Consider the following 15909-nt stretch of genomic DNA (forward strand, 5'->3'; position numbering starts at 1 on the left):
GGGATCCAGCTGCTTTTCTCTCCTGAACAGCCTATGCAGGCAAAATCAGGAAAGAAGCAACTTCTTGACACAGCAATCAAATATGTAATAGAAACTGAGCAAACCAAGCTGGTACTGCACACCCTGCAACCTTAGGGATGCTCTCCCACTCCTTAGAGGAAGGTTTGGTTTAATGTGCAGGAGGTCAGATTTTCCTGCGCTGCTTCGAGTACAAGATCGTATTTGTACTGGCCTTCATAAGGAACACAGAAAAAGAAGGAGGGTTTGGTTGATTATATACCATCTAGCCCTGATTGATTGCTGCCTATTGTTACCTAATTTTAATACAGTGAAGCACTATAGCATTTTGAACTATTGGTAAGTTAATGCCTCTGACTTCTGAGTTCTACAGTTTTCTTACCTGTGGATGTGTTGGCTGCATTCCTTTTCCTGATGTAACTACGTTGGGGAAGATGACAGATCTGCTTTTTCTTACATTTTCTGACTTGTAAGTGATAAGTTTGTTCCTACGAAATGGTGACAGAGAAACTGCATCAGTCAGACCCCACTCATAAATCACACCATGTTTCTTCCCAGGTAGGGGTTGAATTATTATGCTTCAGAAAATTATACCAAACATTTGGAAAATAATTACATTTTAAACTTATATAATTGTTTCATTCAGTTATAAGTAATTGTAGGTATTTCCTGAATTAATTCATCTATGAAAAATATTAGACTAAAATTGAATTCTTGATATACTTCGATGGAAGTTAAAATGATTAACGCTTATTAAATTTGTATTTGTTTTTCTATTCATTTTGGATTTAAAAGAGATAGTTGTACAATATAACCTTAGAATGCCTGCCAATTGCTGCTTTTTTTTCCTGTTCAGTAAAACCTATTATGCATTTAAAGGGCTGCACTACACGTTAGGGCACCAATACTGTACTGTAATATTTTATTTAATTAGTGATAATAGTTGTGTGTTTTTTTTGTTTTGTTTTTTTGTTTTTATATATATATATATATATATAAAAACACTTATTTTCAAAGAATCATAGACATCAAATACAGGAACGATTTATTGATCATCATCAAGTCAGTGCATTGATGTTTACTACAGGAATTACATTAGAATCCCACTTTGCTAAGACTCCAGTCTGGAAAAATCTAATTGTAGGCTGTTGATAACTGAGGGGTGCCAGTCACTGCCGATGCAAGTATGATGTGTTTATCTGAACGTTCTCATGCTTGTTGTGCTTTCTGCTGAAATACTACAGTCAATAAATCTACAGCAGATCTAAAGAACAGTTAACAACACTGGCAACAATTACCTCAGTCTCACTGACTGTCTAGTTATATCCCTTTTTAAAAATTTATTGTTATGCACTATTTCCATTCATGTCCTCTGGTGTTCACATGTCTTGACTGTTTAATAAGTATATGCTTTAGAAACACAGATGTTAACCCTACTGTACTAAAATAATAACAATGTACTGCCCTCTAATGTTGATTTCCTGTATGCTGTTACAAACTTCTGTTTGTATGCTAAGGACTATGTACTGATCTTTTACAGTTTCTGTTGAAACAGGATTTAAACTATTTTTCCAAAATCCTTCAAAATTACCATAATTAAAGCAAGATTCATACAGATTTGTTGGATGTAGAAAGCTATGGGATACCCAGGTAAATTCTCTCATCTGTTCATGAAAGGAAAGAGAAAGATAATTCTGTTATCTTTGGTTCTACTTTATAAGATGCTTCATGCAGATAAACATTATCCATCTTTCATGTTTGATCAGTTCTATTGCCTCATATTCAGATGATTTCTTTGTTCTTAAGAGTCTAGGAATTTTTAATGACACCATAAATATGATTACCTTGGCCTCAAGGACTACAATCATGGAAAAGAGGTTGGGTGATTGAGATACCTGGACGCTACATAGAGAGAATTTTATATATACTAAGAAAGATATAGATTTTGTAGACTACCAGTTAGTCAAGCTTGTAAGTCTTTTCAGGGTATTATTCAGTTAAGCCAGAAAAAACTAATCTTTAGCTATTAAAAAATTAGACTCATATCCAAAACTAATTATAGAAAAAATGGGGAGGAAAAAAGAGAAGAAAATATAATTTCAGATTTTCATTATCCCACTAACCAAGCGTGTGTGGAAAAATGTGCCCAAAGTCTTTGTTTAAAATGTGTACACACATCCTGAATATTGGGTGTATGGGGAGTAGAAAGATTCAGCACAGCAGAAAATAATCTTAATTCAAATAAGATCTGTTTTTTTCACAGCTTCTCACTTCCTCTCACAAGAATGATGTCACACATGAGTGGAGACAGACCAACAAACAGTTCTTTGAAACTCTGGGACAAACTATTTTATAATGCAAAGAGCAGGTTTCTGCACAGGGGATCACAGGAAGTGGTAAAATTGGTTTTTCATCTTTGTGGTTTGCACTGATATAATTGGTAAAAGAAAGCTGAAACAATAGAAGTGATCAAATATGAAAGACAGGTGATATTTAACTCCTTAGAGATAGGGCATCTTCCAAATTACACTCAAAGCCCCTGCCTAAAATTCAAGAGCAGTTTAACCAACAGCAACCTTTAGGATTGTATGGAATTCCTGATACAATTGGTCTCAGGAAATGACATTTTGGCATTTTTGTTCATATTACAAAATTAATGAGACAAGGGTTGTTTCCCTATTATATTCCATGGCTCACCCACCCTTCTTGTTGATCTACTCAAAAGATAATGTGTGAAACGTTCTATTTAAGTATAGCCAATACAGACAAGGCAGAATGAGGGCTGAATTTCAGAAATGAACCATATAATGAATTGTCCACAAGTTGAGAACTTCTGAATCTTTTTTTTTTCCCCCAGAAATAATGAAAGCCTCTCTCAGGATAGGATTAATGAATTCTGCTTCCATGCTGAGGATTCATTGCTCGGAATCTCTTCTGCAATCTCCTCTTATCCCCAGGAAGTGAAATTTTACAGGTAGTTTCTATTACAAGTTCTTACATATCTTTTGGTGAAATTAGACATACAAAAAGTCCAGTGCAGGGCTGAGTCTAAGCATAGAAATAAACCCTAAACACATTATTTTCAAGAACTTCCCAGTAGAAAAATATTTTCTCTAAGCATATCCAAAACTATGTAACTTTTCTCACAAAGATTACTCATATAAACTATTCCTTTAATTTACTATTCATCAGTTACAACTTTTTATCTAACCCCAACATCAATTATAAATAAAACAAAGTCATTGTATACAATTATATTTTTCTTAATGCTGTTTATTATTTTATATCATTAAATTATTCACCTTTGTACACAGACTAGAAAATCACTATGAAGAAAAAACATGTTCTCAAAACCAAATACAGTGTTTTAACGAAGACATGTTATTCTTCCAAATCAAAATGTCTAACTCCTTTTCTGTACTGTGGTATTTCAACACCATAGAAATAGTTACCTCTGACCACATTACATCAACTATTCTCTGTACGCCACAAATTCAAATTCATTGCAAAATCCAGGCCTCACATACACAATAAAGATTACTTTAGCACACTTTTAATCTAATTAAAGCAAAACTCCTACAGAAAACAGATGAAAGTACTTTACAGATTGCAAATGGAGAGCTCTTGAGCAAGCTTAAGTCAGTGAACATATATGAGGAGCCTAGATCTAAGAGCTCGGTTTCCATTATGATGCTGGAGTTTTCAAACACCCATGAACAACAAGCCTGTTCAGCATCTTCTGAAATCCTGTGTTCATCCACATCAGGAAGGCTGAGCTCTGCTCCAAAGCATCAATGTTAATTGTCATGTTGTTGTTGATAGATCTTAACACAGCAAGACATGTCTTCCATGTGAACCACCATCGTCTAAAAACAGGATTTACAGGACTCAAAAGTTTGAGGCTCAAAGCATGAGCGGGTGCAATAGTTGTACCCCAACACACAGATTTATACCACCAATCAGCAGTACTTAACTTTAACTGCTGCTTTGTAGGTTCATTCTGGTCTTGCTTGCCTGGCAATTTCTTCCTCTTTTTTTCTGGCATTATCACTACTCTCAAAGAGAGTAGGAAGTGAGAAATGCACTGATGACATAGAAGGTCTGTAGGTACATAAAAATGCTTTATAAATATTCAGAGCAATTTCACACTTTTATGTCCCTGAATTTTAGGCATTTTTAACTTTAATGCTTGTTTCAGAATAAGCTTATTTATCCGTCTTGGAGCATAATGTCTCCAGGCTGCCAGAATTCTGAAGTGTGTCTGTGATGCAGCCCTGTTCTGCATGACCAACCTGCATTCCTGTGGTCATAGCAACTGAACCACACAGCAACACACAGACAGCTTTCACCTATGTTATTGTTGATTCCACCTCTAGGAACACAGTACATCTGGAGCTGCCATCAACACTTGAAAGGAACTGTTGTTCTGAAGTAAGAGGTGATCTCTAGATCAGGCAGATTATCTACTGAAGTCAGTTGCAACTGGAAGGACTTGGCAGCAAAGTTTACATCTAAAAGTAGTGATCTATTCTTTAACAACCATGTTGTCACTCTGTTACTAATACAGATTCACTTCAGAAAGAGCAGATATGTGAAAATTGGACTCTGACTTGTTAAGGGATGCACTATCTTTCTGATTGCTTTACAAACTGAAATCATATGCATTCCACATCACACCACCATGCAACCGCTAGAGGAATGATACATAGATTTCTGTGTAATGCTGTTTAATATTTAGAGCAGTAAGACAACTGTAAATTAAAAGTACTTTTCAGAGAAAAAAAAAAGCAAGTTTCCCAAGGCTGAAACTAGCTGGAATAACACAAACAACTCCTGTTACTACCAGGAGTACAAACAAATAAAAGACCAAACTAGTTATTGTAACAATTACAGCATCCAAATCAATGTGACCACTTCTGACCATACTCTTTAATAACTCAGGACAGAAAAGAAAATCTTTGTAAATAATCCCACCTACTGGCAAGACCTGTTTTATTCAGGTTGGGTACAGAGTGGCCTTGAAACACAAATAGGAACATTTAACTTTTACCTTGCAAAGGCACTTTTTTTCCTCTAATTGCCTATATGGAACTTGACCAACCTGCATTCAGTGAAAAAAAAAATATATATATATAAAAAAGCATAGAAACAACTGGAAAATCCTCATGAACTGGAAACACATACAAACCCACAGGTCCCAAGGACCCAAGGCAGACTGCTATGTCATTTCTGAAAGTATGAAAATGCCAACACCGAGACCTGAGCTATACAAGTCTCAACTGTATGTTTAATGGAAAAAAATAACAAAAGATACCAAAACAGGATGAATGGAAGGTCAGTGAAACCTGGTATTCCTAAATCTACTAATTGCAGGAATATCTTTCAAAAGCATTAATATTGAGGAAGTATTTTCCATTGTTATGTACATTTCCCTGCATAGCAGGAAAACATATAACATCATGAGATCTTAATTTATCCTGAAAAACAAAACAAAACATAAAAGCAAAACAATTAATGACAGTTTAATTTCAATAAAAAGAAACCTGCTGACTGTGATGCAGTGAGGGACCATACAGATGTTCATTTGCGTGATCATTTCTTTCTTCTGGAAAGAAAGTGACTGAAGCATGAGTGGAGGGTAGCAGATTGGGATGCTGCATTGAACCACCCTGGGGCCCTGGACTCCCCATGCTTCCTCTGTTCTGCTACAGCTGCTTATCCACCATACATCTCAGAAGGGGGCTAGTTAAATAAGCACAAGAAGTCAATCAAGGAGAGGAATAACGCAACGTTCACCTCCTAGTTGTCACAAGCATTGTTCTTAGATACCTACCTTTTCCTGTGGGTACTGCTTCCAAAGTTGAAAAAGAAGTCTCAAGCTCATCTGCTGATAATCTGCTGTAAAGTTCTATTTTTCTGATGCACCATTTTAGCAAGCAAAGACAACTCACAAATGAGGCAGACAGGCACCAGAGACATCAGGCAAATGCCATCCCTAAACTCCCTTAGTCCAGTTTACCAGGCCCTAACTCACTCATAGTTATGTGATTTCATGCCAGGAGTCAGGCATCCAAAATGTGGATAAAGTGCAATTATAAGTCACAACAATGAGTTTCCTTGTTTCTGAGAGACGCACTTTGATCCACAGATTCTTTTTAAGTCCTTCCATAAGGCAACGTGCCTATTATTTTTAATACATAAGTATTTGTTAGTATCTTGTTTTAATCATTTAAACACTATACAGTTAAAAATTAGTATCATACCATATTTTTACTCTAAGCAACATCATGGTTTTACCTGCATAATTACTGTGAACAACAGGCCCATATATTCTTTTAACAATATCTTGTATGTTGAACAACCTGGAATCTTCAGTTATGTGAATACAACACACTCGTTCATGACCAAATCCTTTAAGTAATACAGGACCAAAAGCATCTACTGTGGCATCTGGAATAACCAATATGCTTACACTGGAAATTATTTACATTTGTGGACTATTTATGTCTAAAAGCTCAGTCATAACAAAGTAACAGTAACTTCAAGTTTTATAAAATTCAATAAATATGCAGGATATCAGAGTCTTCACCAAAGATCAAGGAGCCCAAAGCAAAAACCTTATTGTCTGAATTTAAGAAATGTTATTGACTTCAAGTAAATTTTTCACTCACAAAAATATTTGCAGGACTGTAGCCAAAATTTGGAAATGAACTTCAAAATTATATAATCTAGTCTTAGTAATTTGTTTTATTAAAGTATTTTATTTTAACTTTTTTTTTTATTATAGCATTCTAAATACCATTCATATCTATATTAAAAAAAAATTAACAAACACATAAATTATGCAAACACTAACAGATTTTGCGTGAAGAGAAACTTTCCAAGAATGAAGGGGTAGAAGTGATGTCTCTTCCCATAAATATTTTTTTAAACTGTAACTTTCACTTGTGCTAACAATCCATTTGAGATATAAAAATCCATAATTTACATAGTATTTCTGACTATTGCCACATTCAGATAAAAGAATGACAATTATTATAAACTATCTCAGAGTATAATCCATAAAAGAACTGGTGACCAGATCAGATGTCACCATGATTAAATAATATTATTCAATAGCACTTAGGGATGCCTTGCATTTTACAGAATAAAAACTCTGTAGTATTAGAAATGTACATAATAACTGTCCCGCAAAACAGATGATGCCACGAAGCTTTTGCTGCCCGCTGGTTTTCTACTCTCTACTTATAAGCAAAATGCTTTCCAAAGTCTTTTGTGAACACAGTTCTTCACATGATACCTTGTCAATGACCAGTTAACCACTGGTAGCGCTGGGATGCAGTGGTTTGACTCTTGCTAGTCTGGAGAGGCCAAGTCTAAGACCATGAGTAGGTGACTTAACCGAAGCATATTTCCCAATGTTATTAGTGCTTCCCGATGCAGCTGAAAATAATTTTAAAACAAAAAGGTGTAAGCAGTTTTAAGAAAAGAAAGCCTAACTCCTGTCTTTTTATGCATTCAAAGCAGAACAAAAAAGTATTATAAAGACATTGTAATAAGGATAGAACAACATACCACAAAAGCACATGAAAATCAGCATACTTGCAGGGAATCAATCTATTTGGGAGCCAGTGCAGCAGGTATGGCACACAGTTTTAAGTAACAAGCAACACAACAGAGAAACACCACCATGTGGCACTGGACAAGCACAAAAACATTGTTCCTGGTCTACTGAGCATTTTCAGGTGCACCACAGACAATCACAGAATCAAATACAAAATCAAGTGACAAAAGAAGGCTTGAGAGAAACAAGTCAAACAGAAAATTAATGTGTGCATTAAAGGAAATCAACTATTAAGGAAAAACAAAGTAATAGTTAAGACTGAGCAGCAGCAGCTTAAACATTCTGATAACCTAAAGCTTTTAAGTATTTGCTTTACTAAAGCAGTTAGAACACTTCAGCACATTATTATTATTTGTTTAGAATATATAACAATACAGCATATTAAGAGCTTTCTTTATCTCTGGTATAAGAGAGAAGAGGCCACAAGACAATCTCTTGATTAAGATCTGCTTCACACTCTGGAAAATATTTCATTATCCTTCCCACATAAAGGAGTTAAGGATAATGCCGTAAGAGGAAAAGAAGCATGAAGATAGCTTTTTTTGTTTTGTTTTGTTTTGTTTGTTTTTGTTTTTTTTTTTTTTTTTCTTTTTTAACCTAAGGTTAAAAGAATACCTTGCATTTTAAGAGGGCAGTAGTTGTTCCAAAATGCTGTTTGTTTGTTTGTCTGCTTTAAGTGTCTGGAATTCTTTACTAAAAACAACCAATGTATCTTTTTATAGTTACAATCTCACAGGTACCTGGTGGTATCCATTTAGGCTTCTTCTCTGTTACAGGACTTGATGCATGTAAAGGCCTTCCAATTGGTTCTGAAGAACTGGACATCTGTGTTGGCTCAGATTTTAGTTCCGTTACCAGTGAAGGAGGAACTACAGGCGATACTTAGAAAATAAAAGCAGCCTTAGAATAATACTTTTACAGAGAAATTGTCACACTGTATAAGATGATAGATCCCTTTACAGCAAGACTTCTCTGAATTGAGTGAAACGAATATGTTAGTAATGCCTTGTCTTCCAAACAGCAATATAGATTTAAACAGTCAGGCCTGTTACATGCTGGAATTTCAATACTAGTTTGTAAATAAGCACTACAAGAATTTCTTGTTAAAGATGTTCCAGATGCTAGATTGCTAAGAGCTAAGATTCTTCAGTCAGCTATTCAAAGCAAACTATTCCCTGTCATAAATAAAACTAAAGATTAAATTATGTATTGTAAACTCAGTATTGAAATTAAAAGACGTTATCAAATCAGACACAAGATGAACACAAGGGTAAAAATTTTCTTAAGCTATTTAGAAGAAAGTAAATACAGTGAACAACTTAAGTCTGAAAAAGTTGCATATTTAACACTTTCATCCAACAGTTATTAGTACTAGCATTGTTTGGCTACCCTTGAATTAAAGATTCATATATGTAAATGCAAGAACATGCCCTGATATTATATTCATTTATTTTTTAAAATCCTCAGATCACATAATATTATTTAACCTTTTATTAAAAGCTAGTTTTAAAAAGAAAAACTATTTTTATAGTAAGCAATGTTTGTTTACTATAAAGCCTTTTTTCTTCCTGGATTTTTTTCTCATCACCATTTCCCTTTTACTCTGCATATAGCCTTATTCATCATAACTCTGAAGTCAGTTTGTCAGCTAATCGTATTTGTTACTTCAGGTCTTTTAAAATACTTGTTTTTTAATAAGAAAAACAACGATAAGCATCAAACAAAAACCCTGTCAAAGGTACAGACATTGTTTCTTGTATACAAAAGGAACTTTTCATTTCAAATTCCTAGTAGAAACTTACCTGTAGTATTAATCTTGGATGTTGGAGTCTTTTTTTCTTTTTCACCCTGCCTCTTTTGTTTGATTTCTTTTTTATTTCCCTTGGTTTTCTTCTTTTCCATAGCAAAGTCTTCATCATCATCTTCATTATAATCTGAATCGTCTTCTGATTCCTCATCTATAGCAACGAAAAGGGATTTCATCTCTTTACAGGAAATATAATTTATTATTACTCCAGGATCTTCTAATCTCACTCTGAATGTAAAGAACCAGTGTATCTTAAGCACACAGTTTTGCACATATTTATATGATGAACTGAGAAAGAAATAGCTGTCATAATATAGTCGGTATTTACAGATTTTTTTTTTTTTTTTTTTTTTTTGGAAGTCAGCACACCCTGATATAAACTGCAAATAATAATGCTTTAAACTGTTTAATTATCAAGTAAAAATATCCCACATGTGCAAGATGAAAGAGTTAAGATTATTTGACAGTTCTTCGAATTTTTACATATTCTTGCTCTAATGTGTAATCATAGAATCATTAAGGTTGGAAAAGATCTTCAAGATCATCTGGTCCAACCATCCCCTACCACCATTGTCACCCACTAAACCAAGTCCCTAAGCACCACATCCAACCTTTCCTTAAACAAACGCCCCTAGGGATGGTGACTTCACCACCTCCCTGGTCAACCCCTTCCAAGAAATGTCTCCTAATTTCCAACCTAACCCCCACCCCCAGCACAATTTGAGGCCATTCCCTCTAGTCCTGTCACAAGTTACCTGTGAGAAGAGGCCAACCCCCAGCTCCCCACAGCTTCCTTTCAGGTAGTTGTAGAAAGCAATATGGAAATTTGGAAAAAATGGAAATATGAAGATATGGAAAAAATGGAAAAATACTTTGTCAAAATTCAGCTGCATAAGTCTTATAGCTTTATTATTTAAGAAAGTAACAGACACTGGCAAGTCTTAGAAATAGCTTTCTGACAGCAGTATCTAGACTATCCCCCAGATATTTCCACTGGTAATTTTGGAAGTATTTTCCAATAAGACTTGCAGTACAGGACAAAAGGTTGGATAGAGACATGTTAACAACTGGGGCATAACAAAGAGAGGCGTCTATCACGTTTTCTAGGCATTCAATAGTTGGCTCCTACCAGAATTACAGCAATGGGCTAGACTGGCATCCAATCAGACGCAGAAAGGTTTTCAGACAGATGAGAATTGGAAGAAGGAAAGAAGGGAGGCTATGTCTTCAATAAGCTTAAAGAAAGCCAGTACTGAAAGCACTGAACACCTGACAGTTCTCCAGATTCAGTTTTGATGCAAACCTCAGAATACAACTGCAAAAACAAGCACTACAATTAAAATATAATGCTTTGGTAAGAGGGAAGGAAAGATACATTAGAAGCAGTACACACTTTCCTGCATATATAACCTCAGTGTAAGTAATCACATTAAAAGAACTCTTAAGCAGACGGTTTCTACAGCCTACCTGGTACAGACTCTTGCTCAGAGTCAGTATCATGCTCTCTGTCATCACTGTCAACGGTCAGTGACTTCTTCTGATGTGACAGAGCTTTAGATGCTGCCGTCCCTTGCCTACAGCCACTCCTAGGTATGTCATCGTGTAGAACCTGATCAAGACCTAAAAAACAGAAGGTGATCTAATTAATCCAAATTCACAGTAACTCTGCTCTCTCTCTATGTCAAAAAGAAGCAGGTTTTGAGTCTTAGGGCCAGGAACTTGTTTTTGGTTTTCGAAGTACACTGTTAGACTAGCAGGTTATCTACACGTTTTCACATGGTTCTCATTTTATAGAATCACACAATCATGGAATGGTTTGGGTTGGAAGGAACCTTAAACATCATCTAGTTCCAAGCCCCCTGCCATGGGCAGGGATACCTCCCATTAGACCAGGTTGCTCAAAGCCCCATCCAGCCTGGCCTTGAAACCTTCTGGGCATGGGGCATCCACACCTTCTCCGGGCGATCTGTTTCAGTGCCTCACCATCCTTAGTGAAGAATTTCTTCATTATATCTACCTCATTAAGTCTACCCTCTTTTAGCTTCAAACCACTATTTCTTGTCCTATCAGTACAGTCCCTGAAAAAGAGTCCCTTCCCATCTTTTCTGTAGCACCCCTTAAAGTACTGGAAGGCCACTGTAATGTCTTCCCAAAGCCTTCTCTTCTCAACGCTGAATAACTCTGACTTTCTCAGACTCTCCTCACAGGAGAGGTGCTCCGGCCCTCTGATCAGCCTCATGGTCCTCCTCTGGACTCACTCCAGCAGGTCTTCCTTGTGCTGGAGGCCCGAGAGCTGAACACAGTACTCCAGGTGGGGTCTCATGAAAGCAGAGTAGAGAGGGAGAGTCACCTCATCTGACCTGCTGGCCATGCTTCTTTTGATGCAGTACAGTTGGCTTTCTGGGCTGCAAGCATACATTGCTGGCTCACATTGTCTTCATCCACCAGCACCCCCGGGTCCTTCTCAGGGCTGCTCTCAATCCATTCTCCACCCAGCCTGTATTTGTGTTTGGGATTGCCCCAGCCCAGATGCAGCACCTTCTACTTATCCTTGTTGAACTCCATGAGGTCCACGCAGGCTCAACTCTTGAGCCTGTGAAGGTCCCCCTGTATGGCATCTCTTCTCTCCACTGTGCCAACCACACCACACAGCTTGGTGTTGCTGGCAAACTTGCTGCAGGTGTACTCAATGCCACTTAACTGGCAAAACTGTTCTATCTAGGAATGAAAGTTATCAGTATTTATCTGTAATCAAACTAATGAAAGTAGAGAAGCACAAAAATAAAATCAGGAATATGAAAAAGCTCCCAGTGGCACAGCATATGTTTTGGTCACATCTACTTGTTGCTTTGACATTTTGGACACATTAAATGGAGCAGCGTTTTTCCAATTTTAGGACATTTTAACAAAAAAATGAATGCATCCCTCAAAATTAAGAATATTTTAAAATAAGTAAGATTTTTTTCCACATAGGTGAAAAACAAAATCCATCAGAAATAAGAGAAAAACATATTTAAATGTAAATTTAAATGCTATTTTTGGAAAGACATAATATGAGAACAACTTACCTAAAAGTTCACTGTCTACACTGCAGTTGGTAAAAACAGGTCTCCTATTTTCTGAATCAATTTTCTTACCTGTTTTAGGATCTAGAAAATAAAATTAAAAAAATATATTAAACAATAATATTTGAAAATTATGTTTTAAAAAGTAAAGATATTAAGAAGTGAAATGAGCATTTTTATCTGTCTGTAAACAATCTATTTGAAAAGTCTTATAGAAAAGTTACTTTTCTCACAGAAAAAAAAACTTGAATGTAAGAAGACAGGCACAAGCTAGAAATTCTCATTTATTTCAAGATGTCATTATGAAGAAAACATGACTTTCAAGCTATTTCTTTGCAAAATAAATTCAGTCATGTCAAAATTCGCTACATATAAATAGAGTGTTGCATTGAACTGTAAAATAACCTTGTTCTTCTGAATTTTGCACCTCAAGGATATTTGTTGGTTTTTCTTTGACAGATAAGGCTAAGGCAACTTCCAGATCTCTTTGATAGAGTTTGTCATCCAAGGATATTCTGAAAAAACAAACAGGCTAAGTAATAATACAATGAAATGAGTGTTACAGATCTATCTCTGACTTACTAAACTTTGAGTTCCGGTGTTTGTCAAGAAATTATCATCATACTATGAATTACTTCCTGAAGAGACTTCAATAAAGTAGAAACTAATATTTAAAGCACACTATACTTAAAAGTACGATGGTGTTGGAACATTGTATGTATAAGACCTAATAACGGGTATTATCACAGGAAAGGCTAATAACATTTGCTTGAAATACTGCATTGAAACAGAACATTGATACAATACTTTACCATCAAAATAATCAGTTTTTTTTATTGGCACTGACTCTCTATTTTCTATTAAACTTTAAATATGTTTTTTTCTAAGGAGTCAAACTTGTCTTTGTAGTTATCAGTTATTCAAGCCCTTAAGTAATATAGAATTCTTACAATTAATTTGCATTGTAGAAATATCAAGACAAGATCAGACACCTAAATCTGTTTCTGCACCTATGCAGGTAGATTGCTGTAGTTTAAAGCTGGAAAAAACAATAGACATAGTTCACTACTGACCTCAGGCAACTTTTTCTGACCCTATGTAAAGTTATTATACCATTGTTTTGCAACTACACCATTAAAGCTGAAAACAATTACCACACTAATATGTTGTATTTTTACTCTCAGCTGTTTAAAACTCTAGGAAAAAAAAAAAAAAACACAACAACAAAAACCACCACAAATACTACTATTGAAATACAGCTTCTTTTTTCAAACACAGTTAACCACGTTTCAACACTTCTCACCTTTTACTAGGTGCCTGCTTTTGAAATTGAGTTAATTCTTTGTGTGTTATTTTTTGCTTCTCTTTTTTCTCCTTCTTTGGTTCCTTCAGCTGTGTTCTGGATTTTTTGCTTAAAGGTGCAGCTATACATGCAAAGTCTTCATCTATTTAAGAAATAACAACAAATAGTAATTAGGTTTCCTCCAATATATTCTTCCATGTGGCCAAAAAGAAGTCACTCAACCCAATTTCATCATACACTGAAAATACACCAAACATAGCCTTTTTGACATCAACACTAATAGAAAAAAAAAAAAAGTGTAACAGTACTGTTCTTAAAAGTATTTTTAATGAAAATTTAATGTGACTTCTTTCACACCTGTTTTAATGGTGATCATTTGTTACCAGAATTTCAATAACTAAAGTTTCACCTTTTCATATACAGAACAATAATTTTTATAATATCAATCATTGTCATTAATCAGTTTTAGAGTCTTGAGGTTTTGTGAATTGTTCCCATTAACGACTCCTGTTCATTAGAAATGTTCCTGCTTCCCTTTTTCTAGCTTTCTCATATTGCCTCTTAGCAAATACAATATATTTTCTTCAGTTTTCCAAGAAAATTAGAAGGCATAGAAACCACCTTTCTTCCAACTGAAGACACTGCAGTTCACAGTACAAAATAAGGAAAAAAGTATAATGGTCTTCAGTGCTCTCTAAATGCCAGAGAACATATACATACATACATATATATATATATATGATCAATTCTGAGGAAACAAACAAACAAACAAAAACAAACCATGAGGGACAGAATAAAAGTGACTTAACTTTTGTTTAAATATTACAAACGGTCACTTAAAGACTAAGAAAAGTCATGCATATTTAAACTCATAATATTAAAGCTCTGCATTAACCTGCAGGACTTGCAAGGGACCATCAATATTATTTACTTTACCTTCTCCTTCCCATCACTTCACACTATTCAGTTCATCTCACAAACAGATGAAGAGCAAGCAGGAAAACAAAAAACCAATAGCAACAAAAAATTCATAGTCCAAATCCATGAAAGTAAGGAAACCCAAATTCAGTACCAAAAATATGTGACACCAATTGGGGCTCAGAGGAAAGGACTGTCGTGAAAATAAATAGCCTGCAATCTATTTTTCTTATCAATGAATCTCAACATTTGACTGTTAAGTTCTTACCCAGAACCCATCAAGGTACAGAGCTGCAATAGGAATGTTAGGTCTATGTACAGACAATCCACAACTCCTGACAATATTCTGGTTTACAGTCCTGCGAACTGATCTTTGGGAGGACATGGAACAAGCAATTCTCTCTGAAAACTAAGACAGGGAAAGAAACAATATTCTTGCAATAACACAGTGGATTCACTAGCTCCCTAATAAACTGTTCGTATATCCTGGCTTACGGTCATCATATTCCTGTTGAATCAGGACTTTTAACAGTGTGTACAGTTTACTTCCACTAAAAGCAGTAGGTCTTGTTGCTGAAGTGATTCATTACAAACACTCCACTGATGCTTTGGGTAGTGACATTAGTGTTTGGCATTTTTGTTACATACAAGAATACATCACTTACCATCATCTTCACCAAATTCCGAATAATCAACAACTTTCTTGCTCCTGTGGCAAAACCGCAGAGAGTTAATCATTCGGGAGTGAGAATCCTGACTTGCTAATACTTGACTTCGGGTAACTCAAGATTTTAAGGAAAAAAATAACGCGCGTTCAGATGTTTTACTGTAACGTTATTAAGACCCACAGAGCCACAGAAGCGTTTGAGCTCTGCCTTAAAGCCACCCAGCCCCACTGCCCTGCAGGGACACCTCCCACCAGACCAGGTTACCCAGCCTGGCCCTCAACACCTCCACGGATGGGGCACCCACAGCTTCTCTGGGCAACCGATCCAGGGCCTTGCTGCCCTTATAGCAAAGGGTCGGGGCCCTGGCCGGGCCCCCTCAGCCGCGGGCGGGTAACGGGCGGGTAACGGCCGCCAACGGCCGCCGGCTTTCTAGGAAACGCCCCCCCCCCCCAGCCCTCACCTCCGCACCGGCCGCGCCGTGCCCGCGGCCATGACGACACCGCCCG

At 36.1% G+C, this 15909-nt stretch overlaps 1 protein-coding gene across 4 annotated transcripts; it reads right to left on the reverse strand.

Annotated features, from left to right (window-relative positions):
• Window positions 1-3323: 3323 nt before the first annotated feature.
• RAD51AP1 (RAD51 associated protein 1) lies at window positions 3324-15903 on the reverse strand. 4 transcript variants are annotated; one of them, XR_014618675.1, is made up of 10 exons: window positions 15864-15903; window positions 15401-15444; window positions 13818-13959; window positions 12920-13029; window positions 12518-12598; window positions 10917-11069; window positions 9445-9600; window positions 8383-8523; window positions 5852-7461; window positions 3324-5760 (listed from the first exon to the last, which is right to left on the reverse strand). XR_014618675.1 is itself a non-coding variant. In XM_084291330.1 (9 exons), exons 1-9 carry the CDS (start codon window positions 15893-15895, stop codon window positions 7334-7336), a joined length of 987 nt encoding a protein of 328 aa, XP_084147456.1. In that variant the 5' UTR covers window positions 15896-15903; the 3' UTR covers window positions 3324-7333. The 4 variants fall into 4 exon arrangements, 1 of the variants encoding a protein (XP_084147456.1); XR_014618676.1 differs by having other exon boundaries at window positions 3324-4119; window positions 5069-7461; XR_014618677.1 differs by having other exon boundaries at window positions 5089-5119; window positions 6316-7461.
• Between the last annotated feature and the right edge of the window lie 6 nt (window positions 15904-15909).

This window comes from Netta rufina (genome assembly GCF_964035555.1).
Source record: "Netta rufina genome assembly, chromosome: 1".
In the NCBI taxonomy this organism is placed as follows: Eukaryota; Metazoa; Chordata; class Aves; order Anseriformes; family Anatidae; genus Netta; species Netta rufina.

What these genes read in the sequence shown, in the direction of transcription:
- RAD51AP1 (XM_084291330.1), bottom strand. Translation starts at nt 15,895, where the DNA reads ATGGCCGCGGGCACGGCGCGGCCGGTGCGGAG. An exon ending in GGAATTTGGTGAAGATGATG is followed by an intron (nt 13,960 to 15,400) that starts GTAAGTGATGTA and finishes TTTCTTAAATAG; the next exon opens with ATGAAGACTTTGCATGTATA. An exon ending in ATCCAAGATTAATACTACAG is followed by an intron (nt 8,524 to 9,444) that starts GTAAGTTTCTAC and finishes TTATTTTCTAAG; the next exon opens with TATCGCCTGTAGTTCCTCCT.